Here is a 25,107-nt window from a genome sequence, read left to right on the forward strand (position 1 = left end):
ATGAATTCAATTTTTTATCAAGTAAGATGCAAGTAGCGGACGCTAAAAAGAGACCGCAAGGTCTTCAATGTTCATTACTAATGGCTGCATGATCTACAAGAACGACTGGATATAACTTCTGGTACTTGTTTCCTTCATATTAACGATCTTATTTATCGTGCTTCGTTTTCCCCGATTTTTATTTTTCGTGCTACGTTTTTGCGATTTTTATTTCATGTGTTTCCGTGTTCAGTACCCCCCTTTACCACCCTCTTTTAACATTGTAAAGGTATATTCAAACATTGACTTATTTTTTTTTTCAGATGTATGCAAGGTGAAGATGCAAAATTAGTTTATACCAAGTTTGAAGAAATGTTAGGACTTTTGAATGGGTAGGTGTTTTGTCAAATATTTTTTTATATGATAGAAAAACAAAGGATATTGGCTGTCTTTCTATGACACAAAATCCATACATGCACAACAAAAGAACATTAAAAAAGCATAGGAACAGAGCTTTTATTGCTGTTCTTCATCTCAAAGTCACAGTGGGGCCTTCAACACAGAACAAAAAACCTCACCTATGTATTATTATAATTAATATATGCTATTGCTTATAACACCTTATCACTTAGTCTATCGTGACAATATATCAAAAAAGTTTTCTAAAAATTTTGACATCACACAATAAAATGTCTGATATGACAAGGTTAAAGTGATTGTTGTTTGACATGATAGGTCAAGTGCTCAAAATCTTTAGTCAAGTGTCACAGAATTGCCATATTATGACGTGGGAAAATCATACACATTGTAAAACATACAGTGATCAAATGACATTATAAAAAAAAATCTGCTTTTCTTTGAAGAATTTTCAGTTTATTTTAAGAAAATAAACATTAAAGTAATTTTGTTTGTTTGTCGATTTTAAGTTAAAATACAAAATTGCCAAATAAAAAATCTGTCAAATGCTGAGGAAACTTTTCCTTGACTTTTAATCATACTGGATTTTTTTTTTTTTATTTTAGTTGGGACGCTGAAGTCTATTCAGAATGGGCAGCCAGTGTAAGCGAAGCATGTGCCTTCAATATGAGTCAACCTCTGATAGTCAGGAACGAAGAGACAAATCTTATACAAGTTAACTTTGACCCACAGCTGACTGCCGTGCTACGAGAAGTAAAATATTTGGACGGCCGTGAAGAACAGGAGATACCAGAATCTGCTAAAGCCATGTTCGCTAAGAATGATACTTTCTGGCGTTTTGTAACCAACTTAGATCTTAGCGTCCATCTCTATAATAAAGTCAGGAACACTGTGTTAGAAGTAGAGTTTCCATTGGTTGAAGACCAGTTGAAGGATATTGATGTCCAATTAGAACAAGCTGAAAAATCTCTAAACTGGGAGAGTGAAGGTAAGCAAATATGGTTTTCCCTTTTGAATGGTTTAACACTAGTCATTTTTGGGGCCCTTTATAGCTTGTTGTTCAATGTGAGCTAAAGCTCCCTGTTGAAGGCAGTACTTTGAACTATAATGGTTTACTTTACAAATTGTATCTTGAATGGAGAGTTGTCTCATTGGCAGACATACCACATCTTCTAATATATATCTATAGTGAATTGTCTAAGGAGAATATATTTATAACAAAAATGAGTAGAGGTTAAAAAAATGATTACATTAGTCTTGTCAGTTCCTTCCTTTATCCCCCTACAATAGGAGCTTTTAGTTCCTCTGTGTGACAAATAGTTCATTTATCAAGCCTGAGATTAAAGTTTTGGTGCAAGTCAATTTGACACTAAGTACAGAACATATATAATGATATAATTACATTAGATGTATGTTTCATTATGATACTTTATTCTGATTGGCTAACTGCACATCACATGTTATTCCGTAAGCAATTGCATTGCTCAATAAAACTTTTCATTCATGATAACATGTGGTCCCACAATAAAGTGCACAGGTGAATTAAATAAAACAATAATAAAATTCGTGTTTTCATGATCATTGCTAAAAAAATGTAATTATAAGTATTGAATGCTTCTTTTTGTAACTTCATAGGGTTGTAAAAGCGTTGACCATGCTCACATTTTTAGTACGAAGCGCTTCTGCACTTCATACAAAATGTACTTCGGTCAACGCTTTTACACCCCAATGAAGTTACAAAAAGAAGCATTCAATTCTAAAATGAATTTTAATAATATATGCAAAGGGTTTTGACAGAGATTTCATGGAAATGTGATTGTTCAAGCTTGGCATGGTGTCCTATATACTCATATTCAAATGTTATTTAATAATTGCTAATGAAAATTTCAGGAGTATGGGAATATATCCAGAAAACTAGAGACCAAGTCATAGACCTTGAGTCCCGTGTACAGAAGGCCAAGGACAATGTGGAGGAAATCAAGAAACTGATGTCCACCTGGGCTAAGACACCACTGTTTGAACGTAAAGAAGAAAAACATGATTCTCTATTGAACTTAGATGATAGAAAAGAAAGACTTGAAAAGCGTTACACTAACATTAAGGGACTAGGGGACAAATTACATGAATTGTTAAAGGTAAGATTAATTGGAAGCTAAACATGTCACAAGAATATATCTTTACAGACCGATTGATTTCAGCCATCAAAACAAATATCCGATGGGATTAATATGGCCAAATATTAGCTAAGGCAGCATTTTTTCACAGTAAATATTTTGGGTCATAAATATGAACCTTAATTTTAATTTATTAATAAAATATGCCTAAAGTAATTATTTGTATAAATTGAAGTTTTAAAGTTTTAAGTTATTTATCTACACATTCATCCACTATTGCTCCAGAACAAAAAATATGTAAGTGCATCATAAGGACTGAAATTACGAAAAACCTACTGTGCTTATAATCAGTCTACTATACTTGCTAGAAAAAATACATTTCAATGTTGCTGATGATTAATTTTTGTCATAAGATTTGTTGTGAAAAGAGCCTTTGCCATCAATACATAATAATATCATAATACAAAATGCTAAAATGTGACCTGTATTAAATAGAACCAACCTTCTGCAAATGAATATCAGTGCATCTGTCAACCTTTTTGATTTTAAAAAAAATTACTCTATGCTTAAATTCTTCAACTGTTTGAAAATTGATTTAATGTTAAAACCCTACAAAACTGACAAAATTCATCTTTTATTTTAGCAAAACTTAGAATATTTCAAAGCCAGTGGTAGTTCTGACACCTGGAAGGCCTATGTAGATTATGTAGATGAAATGGTAGTCGATGGATTCTTTAACACTATTCACTGCAGTATTAAATTCTTACTAGACAATACAGATCCTAAGATTGATGTAGATCCATTATTTGAAGCACAATTAGAACTCAGAGTACCAGAAATGATCTTCATTCCTTCTCTAGATTACGGAGTAGCTGATGGATTCTATGATTTGGTTGATAGCCTTGCGGGAGACATCTACAAACAGGCTTCACTGATTCCACGTCTTGCTGCTCACAGCGGAGTCGAAAATTATCAACCCGATTTAGAGGAAATGGAAGAGTTGTCTGACATGAGAAGCGAACTCATGGATAGAATTACTAACATTATGAACAAGGCTGTCGAGTATAGGAATTCATTTGATAATTATTCCTATCTTTGGGTTGACGACAGGACAGAGTTTATGAGACAGTTCTTACTGTATAACCATGTACTCACACAAGAAGAGATTGAAGCTCATGCTGATGACAGTGTCCCTGAGAATCCACCAACACTGAAACAATTCAAAGAACAGGTAGGATTGAATTATACATTCTCATTGGGTTTTTTTCCCCCCTCTTCCCTGGAGTGAAACGGGAGCTCTAGATATCTGTATGCCCATCCCTCCAAAATATTTAATGCTCTCACACTATAGTACTCATGAGAATTAAATAAACTTTTGTCAAAGATTACACCAGCAACATATCCATGAAATAGAGCAAAGCTATGGAAATGCTGTTTATCCATCTTACATTGTAAAGGCTGGCTGTGACCACTAAACTAGTCATGAAAATTTAATAAAGGTTTGGTCAAAAATTACATCAGCAATATCTCAGATGACTTTGAAAATCAAGACCTATCTATATTGTAATGGGGTGTTGGTGTAGTATTTCCCATTGGAAATGTAAAAAGTGTCTCCTTAGAGTATGTTTTTACTTGAACATTAGCTAATAAAAAAAACCTACATAAACTCACTGCAGATATATGTATTGCTCATGGATATTTTTAACCAAAATGTTTTATGGTGGCAGTTTTTATCCTATTTTTTTAATTCTATATATTCAAATTTTAATCTGCTCACTGCTATGAAAAAATAAAATTTGTTTTGATTTTATTAAAAAATCTATAGTATGAATGTATATGGACCTTATTAAATTCAATTTTATTTATAGATTGACACTTATGAGAAAATATACGGAGAGGCAGAACAAATCCAGCCTACTCAGTTATTTGAGAGCTGGTTCCGAGTTAATTCTAAACCTTTCAAGCAAGCTCTATTAAACACTATAAAAAGATGGAGTTACAGTTTCAAACAACATCTGATTGATCATGTGACCAATAGGTAAGATATTCTCTTCTGTACAGTGAATTCATTATTGTTTGTGGGTTACCATTTTTGTGAATTTTGTGTGTATAGGTAAACATAATTTTTAACATTCAACTAAATCTCATATTAGTCCAGGACATTAAACATTTTTTCAAAGAATAAGGACAATCTTATTCTTGTTCAATTATGTCTGCATGCAAGCCTATAGATAAAGGTTTCTTGTGTACAATTTGGAAATTAGTATAGTGTTCATTATCACTGAACTAGTATATATTTGTTTAGGGGCCAGTTGAAGGACGCCTCCGGGTGCGGGAATTTCTCGCTACATTGAAGACCTGTTGGTGACCTTCTGCTGTTGTTTTTTTCTATGGTCGGGTTGTTGTCTCTTTGGCACATTCCCCATTTCCATTCTCAATTTTAAGTATGTATTTTCTATAGGCTTGCATGCAGACATAATTGAACAAGAATAAGATTGTCCTTATTCTTTGAAATAATGTTTAATGTCCTGGACTAATATGAGATCTTTTGTAAATAAATAGAAATTACACAGTTGAAATGGAATGTGCTTATTGTTTAGTTAGTAAGTAATATGATTTGGATGTATGGTATTATGTAATTTGATTTGTTTCCCCAAATAGTAAAAAAATCAATGTATTTCACATTGCAGTGCAGAATATAATTTTCTTTGTTTTTTATTTAAAGTTTGAAGGAGTTAACTGACTTCATCAAGACAACAGATGCAGGATTAGAACAGGAAGTTGAGGAAGGTGATTACAATGGGCTGGTGGGATGTATGGGATACCTACTGGCTGTCAAGGAAAGACAGGCTACTACAGATGAGATGTTTGAGCCGCTGAAACAGACTATAGAACTACTGAAAACTTTTGATCAGGAGATGTCTGAGGATGTCCATCTTCAATTACAGGTAAATTAAATAAATTACAGGTAAATTATATAAGTTACAGGTAAATTATATAAATAACAGGTTTTAGTGAACATCATTCTTGCGTTTAGAGACTTCCGTTCCCATGTTGAGCGAGTGAATGGAATACTATGATGCTCTATTGCACGAGTTAGTCGTCAAATTAAATTCTCATAATTGACAATCAACACTTCTGTCATAAGGGAATTGTGCTTAAATACCTATGAAACAACCATTATTTCTTGTGTAACCTGCACAATGACGATCACTAAGACACTTGATGAACGTTATTAGTGCAGGGATACAGTCGATCCCCTCTATCTGGTAAATGACATCATAAAGGCGTGTATAATTGAAGAGTTTTCCAGACAAATTCCAAAGTGGTCTATAGCATTATACAGCTATTTTGGGACAAGGGCTCTTTATGTTAATTTAAAATATTCTTTATCATTCTCTCTTTACTTTATAGGAATTACCTGAACAATGGAAGAATACAAAGAAGATTGCTATAACTGTTAAACAACAGGTGGCACCACTACAGGCTACTGAGGTGGCTAATATTAGACGTAACACCGCCACATTTGACGTCAACCAACACAAGTTCAGGGAACATTTCCGCTCCATACCACCATTTAGATATAACTGTGAAAAACCATATAACAGCATTGATTCTGTAAGTTTTTATTTGTCCTCATTTATTTTTATGCCCTATTTGTGTGCATTTTGATTTCTGGTCTGTGCAACTTTTTGTCCGTCCGTCCGTCTGTTTTTTTCCTGTGTCCTGGTTCAGGTTAAAGTTTTTGGTCGAGGTAGTTTTTGATGAAGTTGAAGTTAAATCAATTTGAAACTTAGTACACATGTTCCCTATGATATGATCTTTCTAATTTTAATGCCAAATAAGAGTTTTTACTCCAATTTCACTGACTACTGAATATAGAAAATGATAGTGCGGATGTACTATGGACACATTCTTGTTAGTTGTCCTCATTTATTTTTTGGGAAAAAATATTTTGTGCTTGGGCCATAAAAAAGAATTGGTTTGTTTGCCCTAACCCTTATATTATTTTATATTAAGATAGAACATTTTAGGAATTTCAAACTATAAATTCAAAATGAGCTTGTATAATACATTTAACAGTGATACAAAACACTCATGACTTGTTTTCTTTTTAAATTCAGTCTTATAAAATGTTGATGAAGAAAGCTGATTTATTTAATTGTTATTTGCTAATCTGTTTGCAAACAATTCATACATATTCAGAACAGAGGAAATTGGAATAGATAATTTTTATCCCAGCAGAACAACAGATTTTTAAAATAACCAAATTCTTTCCTCTATTTTTTCAGTACCATCAAGAGATATCTGGTATGGAAAAAGAAATGCTTAAACTATTAGATGCTGCCGGACTCTTTGAAGTCAACGTCCCAGATTTCAAACAGCTTAAACAATGTCGTAAAGAACTAAAACTTCTGAAAACACTGTGGGACTATGTCATCATGGTCAGAAGCAGTTTTGATGATTGGAAAACGACAACGTGGAAGGAAATCAACGTAGAACAGATGGACATGGATTGTAAAAAGTTCGCCAAAGATATCCGATCTCTCGACAAGGAAATGAGAGCCTGGGACTCCTACACTGGTGTGGAGGATAGCGTAAAGAACATGTTGACATCTCTCCGAGCCGTTGGTGAGCTCCAGAATGATGCCATCAGAGAACGCCATTGGCAACAGCTTATGGCTGCCACTAAGGTAGGTTACAGGTTTATTAAGATGTCAGAACTCAAATACTGCACTGACTTATTTTTTTCCTAGATGATTAATTTAAAGATATTTATGAGTACAAATATAACACAAAAATAATTACAACCAGTTGGCCAGGAAGAAATTACTGAGAATACAAAATACCTGAAAAAATAAGTTGTTTCACATTATCATTTTAGACATCAGTCAAGTTTTTCTCTACTTCTTAGCAAATCTTGCAATAATGTAAATCTTCGGTATTTTTTAGGATGCAAAAATTTACCATACAATTTTAAAAGAAATAAGAAAAACTAAAAATCAAGGTATCAGCTGCAATAAAGATAGTCAATACTTATCATGCAAAATATTACTGATAAATATCTTCTTTTTTTTTTCATTTTGAAATTAAAATACTTTGATAGAAATGGTACTATTTTGACAGGTACGATTTATGATGGACGACAAGACCACCCTTGCCGATTTACTCTCCTTGAACCTCCATAACTTTGAGGATGAGGTACGAGGTATTGTCGACAAAGCTGTGAAAGAAATGAGCATGGAGAAGGTCCTGAAAGAATTGGACGTTACGTGGGCATCAATGGAATTTGAACATGATCCACATCCCAGGACAAAGATTACTATGCTGAAGACTAGTGAGGAGTTGATCGATACACTTGAAGATAACCAGGTCAGTTTGTGATTTTAAGACGCCAATTTGTTATTTCATTGAACAGGCCCATCTGATATTATAGGGTTATTGCATAAATATTGGGGAATATTGTCCTGAGTAGAATTTTATATTGCACGAGCTTGCGAGTGCAATATATGTTCTACAAGGGACAATATTCCCAAATATTCATGCAATAACCCTTTTATTGTATAGCAATATAATGTTTGAAAGTAAAAATTGGTTTAAACTAAGATTTTGTCGTTGATGACGTCATGAATTTTGAAGATTTATTGCACGCTAACTTTTGGTTGCTTTCTGTGGGAAATATTATATTGCTATGCAATAATAGAGATTATTAGGTAAAATAAAACATTATCAGGTAATATAAAACATTATTAGGTAAAATAAAACATTATAAGGTAAAATAAACAATCTTGGACAAAAAAAACCAGTGAAATTGAACAGATAAACATGGGAATCTGTCCCAATACCACAGCACTGAAATCCATCCTGCAATAGCCCATACTACTTTACCCTTTATTTACCTGAGGCCAAAAATGAGCTAATTTGGTTTCAACACCAGATTTGAAAAAAAAGGTTCTGATAAATTAATAAAATTTTAACTGACCACCACTAAAAACTAACTGTACAAACATTTGGTTTCTGTTATAAGATTAATTCAATTATCTGTTATGTTTTAAAAATTTACATTTCAGGTACAATTACAAAATATGTTGTCGTCCAAATTCATCGCTCACTTTTTACAAGAAGTATCATCATGGCAGAAAAAACTGTCGACTGCTGATCAAGTGATCCAGATCTGGATGGAGGTACAGAGAACCTGGTCTCATTTAGAAAGTATCTTCATAGGATCAGAAGATATCAGGAACCAGTTACCTGAGGATTCAAAAAGATTTGATGGAATTGACAGTGATTTTAAGGTTTGTAGAATTTTATCCCCTATTTTAGAGGGTACGAATGCCCTTTACTGTCGGGCGTCAAATGGTAATTTTCTGTTACCGTAAGTGTCAAATTGGTTAAAGTTTTATCGTGATTTGTCAGATATCTCAGATAATTAATTGTAATTGTTATTTTTGGACAAAATTTAATGTGATTTGTCACAATCAGTTTGATTTTTTAGTGGAAGAAGACGTCAAGTCTTCTGAAGACTTAAGGGGCCGACCATTGGCTTTGAGTCTCCGTATGCCGCATTCATTTCGTGTATTACAATTTCAAAACAACTTACATTCCTGACACCGATTTTTACACATGATTGGGCATCTGAATCATTTAATTTGTAAAACAATCACTATCGTAAATATGACCCTTTTATTTATGTAAATTATTAGATTTCATCTCATCCACATGAACGTAATTTGTTTACTTGTAACAGGATGTTTTAACTGTAGATATTTGTATTACGCATGCGTGAATTTGGTATCGGTACAACTCGCCCTGTTTACAAGTTCGCCCTTGAAGTTACGAATTTGCAATCCTGCAGACAAGAAGATTTTATTTTTATATAAATAAAAAGGATATATAAAGTGTTATCTTTATTCATGGGTTTCCTTTGTCATGTGAATTAGATGCCCTTCGTAACATACATGTGAACCTCCCGTTTAGGAGAAAAAACTCCCGTGTATGAAATTTTTCAGACGCCAATATTTGATCATTTCTTACTACTGTACGGGTGTAATTGACACCTGTGTTAAATTTTACTTGAACATCAAAGAAGATGTATAATTATATGGCTTCACTTGAAAAATGTAAATGGTAAAAAGACTATAAATGATTAATATTTTAATCAAATAATCATAAAAGGATGTTGATTAAATGAATTTAAATGATTTTGGACAAATAAAAAAATTAAAATTTATAAATTATTTTATTAATTTAGACCTCCTTTCAAGGATTAAATTGAAGTTTATATATTAAATTTGTTTATAACTGGTTAGAAGTCATCATACAATATGTGCAACTAGGCTAATAGTCATTAATAAAGATAAAAAAAAAGGCTAATAGTCTAGCTTCTGCTAGCTTCATGTATAATTTTTCTACCGATTTAATATATAACTAGAATTATGCAAACAGACTTAAGGAAAAGGCATGTAAGTCATGTAAGTTCATACAAATATGACACTTTTTCTAGACAATCCAGATCTTGCAAAATACATCGCTAAAAATTGTAACCTTTAATTTTGTTGTTGTGCAGTAAAAACCCATATGGGAACTTTCAAAAGTTGGCAGGTATGTAACAAGTCTTACTATTTTTATGCTCCATTTATGGGCAATATGTTTTCTAGTCTGTCCGTCCGTCCTGCTTCTGGTTATAAAGTTTATGGTCGAGGTAGTTTTTGATGAAGTTGAAATCCAATCAACTTGAAACTTAGTACACATGTGTTCCTCTTGATATGATCTTCTTAATTACTGCCAAATTAAAGATTTTACCTAATTTTCATAGTCAACTGAACATAGAAAATGATTGTACGGATGGGAAATCCATGTACTTATGACCTTTTCTTGTTTGAAGAAAAAAATACATTTTAACGATAATGGAACAAAGCAGCCTGGGTAAGTGGGGCTGCTTTTATGGTAATTCAAGTTACCTTTTATTCACCTTCTTCCACTTCAGAGCTATCAGCTCTTTGATTTGAAGGAATGTATGCCAACTTTGCAAAAGTCACAAAAATATATATCCATGATAATGCAAGTTTTCCTCAAACAACAAAAAATGGTACCCACAAAAATAAAAAAAATCCAAAGTATGTAGAAACCATTCATAATTTATACACAGGAGATACTCATGCATTATTATCCAAAACTGTCTGTTTTAGAGTACTGAAGAACGCAAATTATTGCATTGTATTAGTTTCATGAGGAATGAAGATACATTTCTTTCGAGATATTGTACTAAGAATATTCCATACAATTGAAATCTACATTTGTTACTATGCAAGAATAACCTATAATTGAAATTCTACATTTGTTTCTTTGTAGGAATTAGTGTCTGAAGTTGAGAAGACAAAGAACGTTGTAGATGCTACCAACCAGCCTAACTTGTTTGAGAGATTAGAGGCTCTACAGGGGCAACTGACACTCTGTGAGAAGGCATTGGCTGAGTATCTAGAAACCAAGAGATTGGCATTCCCAAGATTCTACTTCGTATCGTCAGCTGATTTGCTAGATATTTTGTCCAATGGAAATAATCCACCAGTTGTAAGTTGAAACCAAAGATTTGCAGTTTAGTGGAAAGAAGTAATAGTTAAGCCGAATTTCTGTAAAAAAAAACCTAGCAGTTAATAACCCATTTAGTTTGAAAAAAAACATTTGAAGTTCGGTAGAAAGAAGTAATATTGAAGCCAAATTTCTGTACAAAAAAAAACTAGCAACTTACTTAAATAATGTAAAGTTTTAACTGTTAGGCTTGAATTGTGTTTCTGTAAAGTAACTGATTAAATTTTGTTGACGGTGACTGAATGTCCAATGGAATATGACATGCACATTTAAGACAAAAAGAAAACTTGAGGCTAATATTTACAGAGAAAACTGGTATAAGACCAAAATTTCCGTTATTAGTATGTTTTTTGCTGTGATTAATATAAAAAAAGAAGATGTGGTATGATTGCAAATGTGACAACTCTTCATAAGAGACCAAATGACAGAGAAATTAACAACTATAGGTCACCATACTGCCTTTAACAATGAGCTCATACCGCATAGTCAGCTATAAACGAAATGACAATATAAAAACAATTCAAAGGAGAAAACTAGCAGCCTAGTAATTAATGTACAAAAAAAAAAAAAAAAACAAATATGTAACACATCAACAAACAACAACCACTTTTTTATTTTCAAATTTACTACAGTTAAGTTTTCAGAAATCTTGACAATAAATAAAAATACCTGTAATAAAAATAATGTTTTTGTAATACAATCAATGTTTTGCTATTTATAGCATGCACATAATGTTTTTATAACACTTTATCTCACATTTTAGGTTGCCCGTCATTTGACCAAATTATTTGATAGTTTGGCTAACCTTAAGTTCTATGTTTTTATAACACTTTATCTCACATTTTAGGTTGCCCGTCATTTGACCAAATTATTTGATAGTTTGGCTAACCTTAAGTTCTATGTTTTTACAATACTTTATCTCACGTTTAAGGTTGCCCGTCATTTGACCAAATTATTTGATAGTTTGGCTAACCTTAAGTTTGAGGAGGATGACAAGGGAAACAAGATCAAATCGGCCATAGGTATGCACAGTAAAGATGGAGAATACGTTGATATGGATAAACCATGTGATCTGAATGGTCAAGTAAGTATTATAGTAGTGTGAAAAAAGGCCTTGACCAGCTCACCAATTTCATATTTTATATATACAGTAATGTTAAAAAAGGCCTTGACCAAGGCAGGTACACCAATTCCATATTTTCAGTTTTTGCATAGTTGCATAAAAAATCAGAAATAAAATCAAATAATATGTGCCATTTTCCTCTCAAAATGGTAACTTTTTTCTTGCAATATATGAGAATCTGGATGGGGTTTATAGAATAGAGAATAATAGGCCAATACTACAAAAAAAAAGAATAAAAAAAAACTAGGCCAAACAAGTAAAGAATAGAGAGTATTAGAGTGCTGGAGACTAGTGTAAAACCATTCAAACTGAAAAAAACAACAGTCTGACTTCTAAATTAAATCTATATAAAAAATGAGAAAGAGAAACACTTTAATATGAACCACATCAACAAACAACAACTACTGAACATCAGATTTTTGACTTAGGACAGGTGCAAACAATTGCAGCAGGTTTTAATAGGTATCAACCTTTCTTCACCCTTATCTGAAACAAAAGTGTAACATTACAATTAAAGACACACTTTAAAATATCAATTGACATGTACATTTTTCTAGGTTGAGGTCTGGTTAATGAGACTATTACAATCCCAATGTAGTACAGTCAGACATGAGATGACTGAAGCTGTTAGCTCATATGAAGAAAAACCAAGAGAACAGTGGCTCTTTGACTTCCCTGCTCAAGTGGCATTGTGTGGCACACAGATTTGGTGGACTACAGAAGTCAACATTGCCTTTGCCAGATTAGAGGAAGGTTATGAAAATGCCCTGAAAGATTACAACAAAAAACAGGTAACATATGTCCTTGGTATTACTGTGGATTCTTGTAGTTCAAGGTCAACCACCAATTTAAATGTTTAATAAAGTGAAAGTAAAAATTTCAATGATGTCATTGTTTAAAGTAATCTTTGAAATGGTGTTAATTTGCTTAGTACATAATTTTACTTGAAATTAACTACAATCAATACTTTATACAGTGCAAACAAATATTTAATTTTACTTCCCACTGAAAAATTATAGCAATCTTTCACCCTTAGTGCTTACAAGCACTTTGATTTAATAGATTTTACTGTTGTATCCTCCATCTTTTTAGGTAACACAGTTGAATGCACTCATCCAGTTGTTGATCGGCAAATTGAATTCTGGGGATCGTCAGAAAATTATGACTATCTGTACTATTGATGTGCACGCTCGTGACGTGTTAATAAAGTTGGTAGCATCGAGGGTAGACAGCGCCCAGGCCTTCAGTTGGTTGAGTCAACTTCGTCACAGGTGGGACGACAATGAGAGAGATTGCTTTGCCAACATTTGTGATGCCCAGTTCCGATATTCTCATGAGTATCTTGGCAACACACCTCGTCTTGTCATTACTCCTCTGACTGATAGGTATGTAATCTCATGAGTTACACACTGAATTTTGTAAGTTGTGAGTATAAATAGATTCTAACATTTCATCAAGTTTAGTTTGAAATTTCTCAAATCAAAACACATGAATTTTGTATTTTTTTTTATGTCAAATTGAAAATATGGAAATCTTTAAATAATAGTGTGAATGGGTCATCTGTGTATTATGGACACATTCTTTTTTATAAAGTCTTCAACTTAATTTGCAGATATTTCTAAAGTTAGAAAATATTTATTACAGATGTTACATCACCCTTACCCAGTCTCTCCATTTGATTATGAGTGGCGCCCCCGCTGGACCAGCAGGAACTGGTAAAACTGAGACCACCAAAGATTTGGGCCGTGCTCTTGGTATCATGGTCTATGTGTTTAATTGTTCAGAACAGATGGACTACAAGGTAAAATATTTCTTTTATCAGTTTAACCGGTATTGTGGGATTTGATTATATTCATATTTCAAACCAAACTTTGAAGGATTTAAAGGATTTAAAGGAGAAAAAAACCTTTGTATGATCAAAGGACTGGCAAAACATAAAAACATTCATATAATCATAGGACTGGCAAAATATAAGTAATCAGTTTAATTGGTATTGTGGACTTTGATTATATTCATATTTCATACCAGGATTTTGAGGGGAAAAAAACATTCATATGATCAGAAGACTTGCAAAATATAAATAATCAAATTGAATAAAAGCAAGTGTTAACTGGTTCTTAAAGGTATTGATATAAAACAATTTTTACGAATATGAATTGATGTGAGGTAATCATCAATAAGACAGTATTAAATTCAACAAATAAGATAAAATTGAGAATGGAAATGGGGAATGTGCCAAAGAGACAACAACCTGACCATAGAAAAAAACAACAGCAGAAGGTCACCAACAGGTCTTCAATGTAGCGAGAAATTCCCGCACCCAGAGGCGTCCTTCAACTGGCCCCTAAACAAATATATACTAGTTCAGTGATAATGAACGCAATACTAATTTCCAAATTGTACACAAGAAACTAAAATTAAAATAATACAAGACTAACAAAGGTTAACAAAAGAGAATAGACGCATACTGAAAAAAGACCCATGCAATAATTAAACTTCCTTATTCTCCCACATACATTTTAATGGAATAGCGATATTAAACTTCCTTATTCTCCTACATACATTTTAATGGAATAGCGATATTAAACTTCCTTATTCTCCCACATACATTTTAATGGAATAGCGATATTAAACTTCCTTATTCTCCCACATACATTTTAATGGAATAGCGATATTAAACTTCCTTATTCTCCTACATACATTTTAATGGAATAGCGATATTAAACTTCCTTATTCTCCCACATACATTTTAATGGAATAGCGATATTAAACTTCCTTATTCTCCCACATACATTTTAATGGAATAGCGATATTAAAGAGTTGGAAGGCCGAAAAGGCCATGTGTCTAACACTGTAGGGTAATAAAACCTTTAGAGTTTCTAATAATTTAAAGTTTTCCTAAAAAGAACTTTACAGAAAATGACCATATCAATGATATTTAAGGTCAACACAAGGGCTGACCACTGAGTTGTTAAATAAACTTGAAAATTTATGCAAAAAATTAGATTCTCATAAATTTCTATTTTGCAGTCCATTGGTAACATCTACAAAGGTTTGGCCCAGTCTGGAGCTTGGGGATGTTTTGATGAGTTCAATAGAATTGCTGTTGAAGTGTTGTCTGTAGTGGCCGTACAGGTCAAATGTATTCAGGACGCCATCAAAGAAAAGAAGAAAGAATTCAACTTTCAGGGAAGTGTCATCAAACTGGTCTGGACCGTTGGTCTTTTTATCACCATGAACCCTGGTTACGCAGGAAGAACTGAATTACCAGAGAATCTAAAAGCTTTGTTTAGGTAGGTTAAGACTGGCTATGCAGTAAAAACTGGACTACTAGAGTTTTACAACATCAGTGCATTTAGATTAATTGGAAATGATCAAACCATTGATAAAAAAATAGCTTCTTTTATTCACTTAGTCATGTTAGTGTTCCATTGACATAATAGGTAATGAAAATACAACTTGTAATAATTATAGTAACTGTAAGTATATAAAATCACTGCATTTGAATTATTTTATTAAATTGGATTGATTTGATATGTCACCTGTAATAGGTTTAATTATCTATTAATGTGGTATATCCAGGGGTGCTCTGTTCATACATATACAATGTCAACTTGGTGAACACTTCCCTGAAGCTTTAATTTTTTTAAATGATGAACTGTAAATTCAGAAACTATTGCATTGTTTTTATTATCGCGAAAAATGTAACAGGGCTATAATCACAATATATTAAACTTGCATTTGAATTTTTAAAGAATTAAACAGTATTTTTCTCAATATCTCAAAAATTAAAATTGCATTTAAGTCCAAAATGACAAGATTGCAATAAATGCATGCATAAATTTCTGAATTAAAAGTAACCCTGCTTTCCTGACCTTGAATTATTCATGAATATTCATGAATATTCAAGGTAACAGTTCATGAATATTCATGAATATTCATGAATGTTAAATGGCACCTTGAATATACATGAATATTGTTTGAACTGAATAAGCTTGAATATACATGAATATTGTATGAGCTGAATAAGCTTGAATATACATGAATATTGTATGAACTGAATAACCACGATTAAACATGAATAATTATCTGTAGAATATTCATGAACATGAAATAGGATGTCTATGAATAATGCATGATTAGAATCACCATGAATGAAAAATATATATCTATCCCAATTTTGAATGCTAAATACATACTCTAGAATAACCTTGAATATTTAATGAATATTGAAAGGTTGAATATTCTAGAATAACCATGAATATTGAAAGGTTGAATATTCTAGAATAACTATGAATATTGAATGGTTGAATATTCTAGATTAACCATGAATATTGAAATAAGTGTCCTTGAGAGGTTTTTTGAAAACCAAAAGCAAATACAGACATTTAAGTTTGAAATATTTTTTAATCATGATAGCTGTGAAATATGAATTTTACAATCACTTTCATTAAAAGCTAGCAAAATTGTCCACTATTTAATCTAGAATTTAATCCAAACCTGTTTAGTCGGATAGCTTTTTGAACATTTTGTAATTATGCAATGATATTTTTTCTCATTTATCTGGGAATTGTTCAAAAATTGTTATTGTCAATAATTCTTATGTAGGCCTATCTAATGCTGGCTTGACGTCGTCCTTTGCATTGGCTTTTCTTCCTTTCATTAACTTTACCCAACCCGCTAGTTTTCTCCAAAAATGAACAGGAAAACATCTATGACACATGACTGAAAGTCACTTTTGTTGCTTATTATTTTCTTGACATATGCCCCTGCGAAATGATTATGAATAGTTCATGAATGTTCATGGATGATTCATGAATGATTCATGAACATAATTCATGAATTGTTCATAAGATTCATGAACAGTTAATGAACTAGACATGAACTACAAATGGACAAGCACGTTTATGAACCAGTGAATAATGAACTATTCATGAACAGAAAGTGTTCATGAACTCTTTGGTTCATTAAAGTTCATGAACAAAAATAGTTCTTGAACTTTTATTATTCATGAATTGTTCATGATTTTATAGTTCATGAACACGCTTGTCCATTTGTAGTTCATGTCCTGTTCATGTATAGTTCATGAATTTTTTTATGAATGATTCATGAATTTGTTCATGAATTTGTTCATGAACCATACCAGTCCATGAATCATTCATGAACACATGAACTACTGTGTTTATGAACTGTTCATTAGTAATTTAATTCATGAACATTGTCTGTCCACTTGTAGTTCATGAACTGTTCATCTAAAGTTCATGAAATAATTTAAAAGGATTTTTTTGAATTTTCATTTTTTGTGTTATTATCATAAGTAAACTTCTCTTCCTGTCTGTAATTAAAATTGCTGTATCAGGACTTCCAACTAGAAATGCTAAATAACATCTTGGTGCAGTTGTTCTGCTTGAAATTCTTCACAGTTGAACAGATCTTTTAATCAATAAATGCATCTGAGTTTCCCCCTGCAAAATCAAAAATCACTCCACAAAGAATCAAAAGTCCTTGATATTTGTTTTTATAAATAAGCACTCAAGATTAAAAAGTTTCTAACAGGTATAATACAATGTAATAATTTAATTTAATAAATGTTGTTTTCATTAAAATATCAATAGAGTAAGATTAATAACATGAATATCACTTCAGCCTTTTCATGACATTTCAAATAATGTACCTACCCCCCTTTTTCCCCTTTTAATTTACCCACACACAATCATAAGAGTGGCTGAAGCATGAATTATTTTTACCTTGAAATACAATATATTGTACAAATCTATCAGTTATTCCTGAATGGAAATCATTAAACTAACACTGTAAAATGTAAAGGCTACTTTCTGGTGTTTTATATTTATTTTAATTAATCAATAATTATTAGCTCACCTGGCCTAAAAGGCCATGTGAGCTTTTCTCATCACTTGGCGTCCGTCGTCGTCGTCGTCGACGTCGTCGTCGTCGACGTCGTCGTCGTCGTCGTTAACAATTTTTCAAACATCTTCTCCTCTGAAACTACTGAATGGATTTGAATGAAACTTAATATGATTGTTCCTTAGTATATCCTGCACAAAATGTGCGCTTCGATTTTTGATCCGTCAAAAAACATGGCCGCCGTTACTTAAAATAGAACATAGGGGTCAAATGCAGTTTTTGGCTTATATCTCAAAAACGAAAGCATTTAGAGCAAATCTGACATGGGGTAAAAATGTTCATTAGGTCAAGATCTATCAGCCCTGAAATTTTCAGATGAATCAAACAAACCATTGTTGGGTTGCTGCCACTTAATTGGTAATTTTAAGGAAATTTTGCAGTTTTTGGTCATTATCTTGAATATTATTATAGATAAAGATAAACTGTAAACAGCAAAAAAGATCAGCAAAGTAAGATCTACAAATAAGTTAATATGACCAAAATTGTCAATTGACCCCTTAAGGGGTTATTGTCCTTTAATGACAATTTTTCACAATTTGTTCATCATATTTGCTAACTTTAAAAAATCTTCTCCTCTGAAACTACTGAATGGATTTGGTTAAAACTTAGCATGGTTGTTCCTTAGATTATCCTGCACAAAGTGTGTGCTTTGATTTTTGATCCGTCAAAAAACATGGCCGCCGTTACTTAAAATAGAACATAGGGGTCAAATGCAGTTTTTGGCTTATATCTCAAAAACGAAAGCATTAAGAGCAAATCTGACATGGAGTAAAAATGTTCATTAGGTCAATATCTATCAGCCCTGAAATTTTCAGATGAATCAAACATCCAATTGTTGGGTTGCTGCCACTTAATTGGTAATTTTAAGGAAATTTTGCAGTTTTTGGTCATTATCTTGAATATTATTATAGATAAAGATAAACTGTAAACAGCAAATATGATCAGCAAAGTAAGATCTACAAATAAGTCAATTTGACCAAAATTGTCAATTGACCTCTTTAGGAGTTATTGCCCTTTAAAGACTTTTTTCACAATTTGTTCATCATATTGACTTACTTTAAAAAATCTTCTCTTATGAAACTGCTGTATCAATTTCAGCCAAACTTAGGCTAAATGAGTTTTAGAGTTTCAGAGTATCTAGTATAAATTTTATATTTCATTTCCTTGTATGTCAAGAAACATAGCTCCTATGGCTAAAATAGAACATAGGAGAAAATGATTTTTTTTTGCTTTTGAAGAAAATAGGACGATTCAAAGAACATTTAAATAAATTGAAAAGCCAAAATAATCATTGATGAGAGATTAAACCAAAAAAATTCAGGTGAGCGATTCAGGCTCTTGAGAGCCTCTTGTTATAAAATGCTTCAACAAATAGTTATTCAGCAAAAAAATATAATCAAAATATATATAATTTACTTATCTGATAACAAATCTGCTTTGTTTTGACAGCTATATTACTTCACTCCTCATCAAACATCCATTTGTATTGTAAGCGTCAAAAACATCATTTTGCTGACGTCATTATGACGTTTTTCTATTCCCAGTCACTTGTAATCATTTGTCTACATTGTAATCTTTTGTCAAAGTCATTGAAGCGTTTTACAATAGGTAAACGTAATTCATTAATAATGATAATTATTGACACCAGTCTGCAATGTTTGGGAAAGAATGAATTGTCATTAATCTGTCCTTATTTTCCAAGTTCCTCTATGTGCCGTATGATGGTTAAGAAAGGCACATGTTTGAACTTTGAGAGACAATCAGAAATTACATCTTTAGAAGAAAGAAATTAAGTTTACCAAATTTGTCATGATTGTAAAAACGAAACATGAGAAACATCTCCAGCTCAAAGTAAGTTACAAAACTTCAAAGTGAGTCCCAAATTTTGTATGACTCTAAAAATGTAACACTCTTCTGGCATAGTATGAAAAAAAGAAAAAGGTGCTGAGCTAATATCTGTTGTTAAATGATTTTTTTTTAATGATTATTTTATTTTCTTTAATTTACCACAAAAAAGAGAGATATTTTATTTTTTCATATTTTATTTTTTTTCTCCAACTTTTTCTCTTTCTCCCAGCCTTCCTCTCCTTTCTCCTACCCCCTTTCTCCTTTCTCCTACACCCTTTCTCCTTTCTCCTACACCCTTCCTCCCTGTCTCCCTTACCCCTGTCCTCCCCCTCATACATGTATTTACACTTTTGCTATTCAACTGAATTTTGTCTCAAAATGATCTCAAGATCTGTAAATGAATAAACTAGAGGTCATGCTAAAAGCACTTTAATTGTGATGTCATGATACAATGTAATGGATGTCAAATTTTATGAGAACTTGTATAACAGTCAAATTTATGAATTTTTTTATAAACTTTATGTATTCATTTATTCATTAAAGTTCATAAAATGTTCATGAACATGTGTTATGAACAATTTATGAACATTATGAACTGACTTACAGTTCATTAAAGTTCAGAAAATATTCATGAACTGCATTTTATGAACTATTCATGAACTAAATTCATGAACGAAACTTAATGAACTCATTATGAACAGTCATGCATTGTTCATGAACATTCATGAACAGTTCATGGTGGTTCATCAGTTCATGAATTTCATCTCGCAGGGGCAGTGTTTTGTATGAAGATGTTATGAATATCACCTACATGAGCTATCTATTAAAATTATCATATATTTTTTTCATTTAACTGTGGAATACATACATGTACATGTATGTTATTCCGCATCAACAATCAAGTAAAAATATACGTATACAAAAGTCCTAGAACAAATTTCATTATCAATTTTTATGCCGTTTACCACAAATAGTTCTGAGTCATTATCATGCAGCTTTATTCATGCTTATTCATGTTTGTCACACAATGGAAAAAATATTCTAAGTCCAAAATTTATTCCTCATTATTCATTCTTATTCATGAAATGTATGCAAAAAAAATTCTAAGTCCAAACATTCATTCTTATTCATGTTTATTCATATTGACAAAAAGGGTTTTATTACCACAAAAAAACAATTTTGAATGAAGGAAACTTGATTATACTATGATATAGTAAGTGACTAGCATTTTAAGAACATTTATTTGTTGTCTCCAAACAGTTATTAAGAATTCATGTATATTCCACTTAATTCATGTTTCATATTCATGAATAATTTTGACACTGGAATAGTAACCATGAATGGAAGTGGAATATTCATGAATATTCATGAATATTCTACTTTATTCATGAATACATGAATATCATGAAAGCAGGGAATGGACATTATGTGTTTTTAATTTCAGACCATGTGCTATGGTTGTCCCAGATTTTGAACTGATTTGTGAAATCATGTTGGTAGCTGAGGGTTTCCTTGAAGCTCGTCTTTTAGCCAGAAAATTCATCACATTATATACCTTGTGTAGAGAACTTCTGTCTAAACAGGACCATTACGATTGGGGTCTGAGAGCCATTAAGTCGGTACTGGTAGTGGCAGGTTCCCTGAAGAGAAGTGACCCTGACAGACCAGAAGATCAGGTGAGAATTATGGCTTAAATTTCATTCATGTTAAAGTATCTTATCAATTATTTATTTATTTTGATTTTGTTATATTGAAAATATTGACAAAAAACATTATATATTGTATATTTATAAACTTTTGCAATGATTATTTTCAAAATAGAGTTTTTCCAAAAATAAAAACTTGCATTTTGAATATGCGAAATTTATTAGTATGGGCTATTTTCTGAAATTGCGATAATTATTTTTGTAATATATATGATTGTCCACTGTTCAACAATTCTAATTATAGTAAATTATGCAAAAACTATTGAATTGACAGTTTATATCAAAATTAAAAACAATCACTATCATCATTATTTAACCTAAAGAAACATCAAGTATTTGAAATTTTGAATGGAGATTTTTTTATTCTAGCTGTAAATGTGTTCGTATTTCTAAAATTCTTTTATCTTACCTGACAGGTATTGATGAGAGCCTTGAGAGATTTCAACATTCCAAAGATTGTCACAGATGATGTACCGATTATCATGGGTCTCATTGGTGATCTCTTCCCAGCTCTTAACGTACCCAGGAAACGGGACATGGAGTTTGAACAGAAGATCAAACAAGCCATCCTTGACCAGAAACTACAGCCGGAGGAGAACTTCATTCTCAAGGTATTTTTCTATCACAGTTATGGTTATTACATATATTTTTGTGGATAAAGGAAAATTATAATTTTCATGGATAATTGATTTCAAGGTTTTCCGAAAGTCTGCATAATAAATCTTTGAAACTTTTTTAATTTGTTGAACATCCAATTTGGTGGTTCACATATACATCTATTGACAAAATCTGTGAAATTTAGTATCCTAAAAATAACAACAATGAATCCATTAGAGTCGTCAACTTAGAAAACTATTACAATATATCTCTCTGTCTGAAAATTATGCTCTATATTTATTGCATAAAAAGTAAATTAGGTGGAAGAGATTATTTTCTCATGCTATCTGCAGACTCTGCTCATGTTCATGAGTAATTTGTTCAATGTTCCAAAACAGCTTTTGGTGAAAGTGTTCCTTAGCCCTAAATCACATGTTTTATCTTCTGCAGGTTGTCCAGCTCCAGGAATTGTTTGAAGTACGTCACTCTGTCTTCTGTCTGGGTAACGCCGGTGTGGGTAAAAGTAAGGTCTGGGGATCACTCATCAGAACTTACAGAAACGCTGGCAGGAAACCACAGGCCATTGATCTGGATCCCAAGGCTGTCACCAATAATGAATTGTTTGGTATCATTAACCCAGCTACCAGGGAATGGAAGGATGGTATGTAGATCTTTTTATTTTGTTTTGCACCAATTTTTACCTGAAGTTAGATTCAATTTGTTACTGTTTTAAAAAAATACTAAAATTGATGGAAGTTACATAAATTAGGTTGATATTTTAAGAAATTTGGTAACAGTCGTGTTAAAGTTTATAGGTAATACATTGTTAAAATTTATTTATTTTACTCAGTTACTGCATCAAATTTTAATGAACTATTAGTAAAGCGCCATTAGGTTTCCTGATTTGTGAGTCGTTCTGTTTGATTTAAATTGTAGTAAACTGAGCGGGGCATGTTGTTCTAAGGATTTTTAGTTTTTGTTTTTTATATCTAAATCTATTTTAGATTTTAGAGAATGTTCATGAAAGGTTTACATTGAATCTTAATTTCTGTAAAATTTTAAATCAGTATTTAGAAAAATTTGACGAAAAAATGAATTAACTGTCACATTTTGTTTCCTCAGGTTTATTCTCAGTGATCATGAGAGATCTAGCTAACCTGACGACAGATTCACCAAAGTGGATTGTCCTTGACGGAGATATTGATCCTATGTGGATTGAATCCCTAAACACTGTGATGGACGACAACAAAGTATTGACACTTGCCAGTAACGAGAGAATCCCTCTGACACCCAGTATGAGGCTGTTGTTTGAGATCAGTCATTTGAGAACTGCTACCCCAGCTACTGTGTCTAGAGCTGGTATCCTGTTCATTAACCCTACTGATGTAGGATGGAATCCGTAAGTATTTTGATAACTGTTGGACAAAATCAAATATAAAAAATAACTACTTAAATCATTAATGCAAGTTTTTATTAATGTGAAATTAGATATTGTCACATTTTCCACATTCATCATGTTCATAAAAATATTGGAATTATTGTTAAATAATACTGGTACATAAATGATGATGGTAGATTAATTGGAGTTTTGCATCCAATCAACTGTTTCAGGACAGGATTTTTGAAATGTGCTAGATTATTTCAGTACTTCAATAGTTTTGGGACAAAATAAAATAATGAAGTAATACTGTTAATTCAGATATGTTGGTAATTTTTTTTATTTTGTAAATTGCAACAGCCAATTTGAAGATCTTGTTTAACCATATTTTAAATATTTCTGACAGATATGTCCAAAGTTGGATTGATACACGAGAGGTACAGTCAGAGAAAGCCAATTTGACAATCTTGTTCGACAAATATGTTCCAGTTCTATTAGAGACCCTTCGAATCAGATTCAAGAAGATCACCCCTATTGCCGAAGTCAGCCATATCCAGATGTTGACCTTCTTACTAGAGTGTCTACTGACAGAGGAGAATACACCTCCAGATTGTCCTAAGGACTTGTATGAATTATACTTTGTCTTTGCCTGTGTCTGGGCCTTTGGTGGTGTTATGTTCCAAGATCAGGTAACTTTGTATATTGATCGCTAACCAACTTCCTCTTTCCTGCTTACTTATAGCAGGGGTATTATTAGTGAGCCTTAATTCATAATTCATTTGATTCTAATTGCTTCAATCTGAATTCGATGGATTAATGAAGACATTTTTACATGTTAACCTATATTATGTTGGCAAAAGGAAAATAACTCTAAAATCCAATAAGGCCAATCAAAAACTATGCTTAATGCCTGTACAAAATTACTGGTACTGATAGAAAAGTTAATCCAAAAATTCATATACAGAAAAAAGTTGCTTGAAAACACATTAATGATAGCTAAAATTGTATTGATTACTGATTCTTGGATTTTATTTTACTGAGAAATCAGGATATGTCGTTGAAACTAATGTAACAATTTTATTTTCATTACAGCTGGTAGACTACAGAGTAGAATTCACTAAATGGTGGGTAACTGAATTTAAGGCAGTCAAATTCCCAATAGCTGGGACAGTGTTTGACTATTTCATAGACCAAGAGACCAAAAAGTTTGAACCATGGACCAAGAGAATTCCCACATTTGAAATGGACCCAGATATGCCATTGCAGGTAAGATAATAAGTTCTCCTAAATACTTTGTTTGAAAAAGGAAAAATTTAAATGTTGATTCTAATGCAACAACGTTTGTAACGTTCATTTTGATTGGATAACGTCACTTTCTTACATGGCATCAATTGACAATTGATGCTATGGGACGTACGCGCAAGCGCAGAC

At 32.1% G+C, this 25,107-nt stretch overlaps 1 protein-coding gene across 2 annotated transcripts in view; it reads left to right on the plus strand.

Annotated features, from left to right (window-relative positions):
* LOC139502400 (dynein beta chain, ciliary-like) overlaps nt 1-25,107 on the plus strand; it is a 68,497-nt gene that overhangs the window by 23,120 nt on the left and 20,270 nt on the right. For both annotated transcript variants that reach the window (XM_071291845.1, XM_071291844.1), the window contains 22 exons: nt 303-371; nt 1,002-1,384; nt 2,287-2,531; nt 3,154-3,741; nt 4,379-4,548; nt 5,236-5,458; nt 5,925-6,128; nt 6,803-7,204; nt 7,638-7,883; nt 8,582-8,806; nt 10,863-11,081; nt 12,031-12,183; nt 12,780-13,013; nt 13,315-13,607; nt 13,867-14,023; nt 15,253-15,515; nt 21,440-21,671; nt 22,118-22,312; nt 22,749-22,959; nt 23,421-23,697; nt 24,083-24,365; nt 24,769-24,942. In XM_071291845.1, coding sequence (XP_071147946.1) covers nt 303-371; nt 1,002-1,384; nt 2,287-2,531; nt 3,154-3,741; nt 4,379-4,548; nt 5,236-5,458; nt 5,925-6,128; nt 6,803-7,204; nt 7,638-7,883; nt 8,582-8,806; nt 10,863-11,081; nt 12,031-12,183; nt 12,780-13,013; nt 13,315-13,607; nt 13,867-14,023; nt 15,253-15,515; nt 21,440-21,671; nt 22,118-22,312; nt 22,749-22,959; nt 23,421-23,697; nt 24,083-24,365; nt 24,769-24,942 — 5,446 coding nt within the window. The remainder of the gene's footprint in view (nt 1-302; nt 372-1,001; nt 1,385-2,286; nt 2,532-3,153; nt 3,742-4,378; nt 4,549-5,235; nt 5,459-5,924; nt 6,129-6,802; nt 7,205-7,637; nt 7,884-8,581; nt 8,807-10,862; nt 11,082-12,030; nt 12,184-12,779; nt 13,014-13,314; nt 13,608-13,866; nt 14,024-15,252; nt 15,516-21,439; nt 21,672-22,117; nt 22,313-22,748; nt 22,960-23,420; nt 23,698-24,082; nt 24,366-24,768; nt 24,943-25,107) is intronic.

The sequence above is a fragment of the Mytilus edulis genome, chromosome 14 (assembly GCF_963676685.1).
Source record: "Mytilus edulis chromosome 14, xbMytEdul2.2, whole genome shotgun sequence".
NCBI lineage: Eukaryota > Metazoa > Mollusca > Bivalvia > Mytilida > Mytilidae > Mytilus > Mytilus edulis.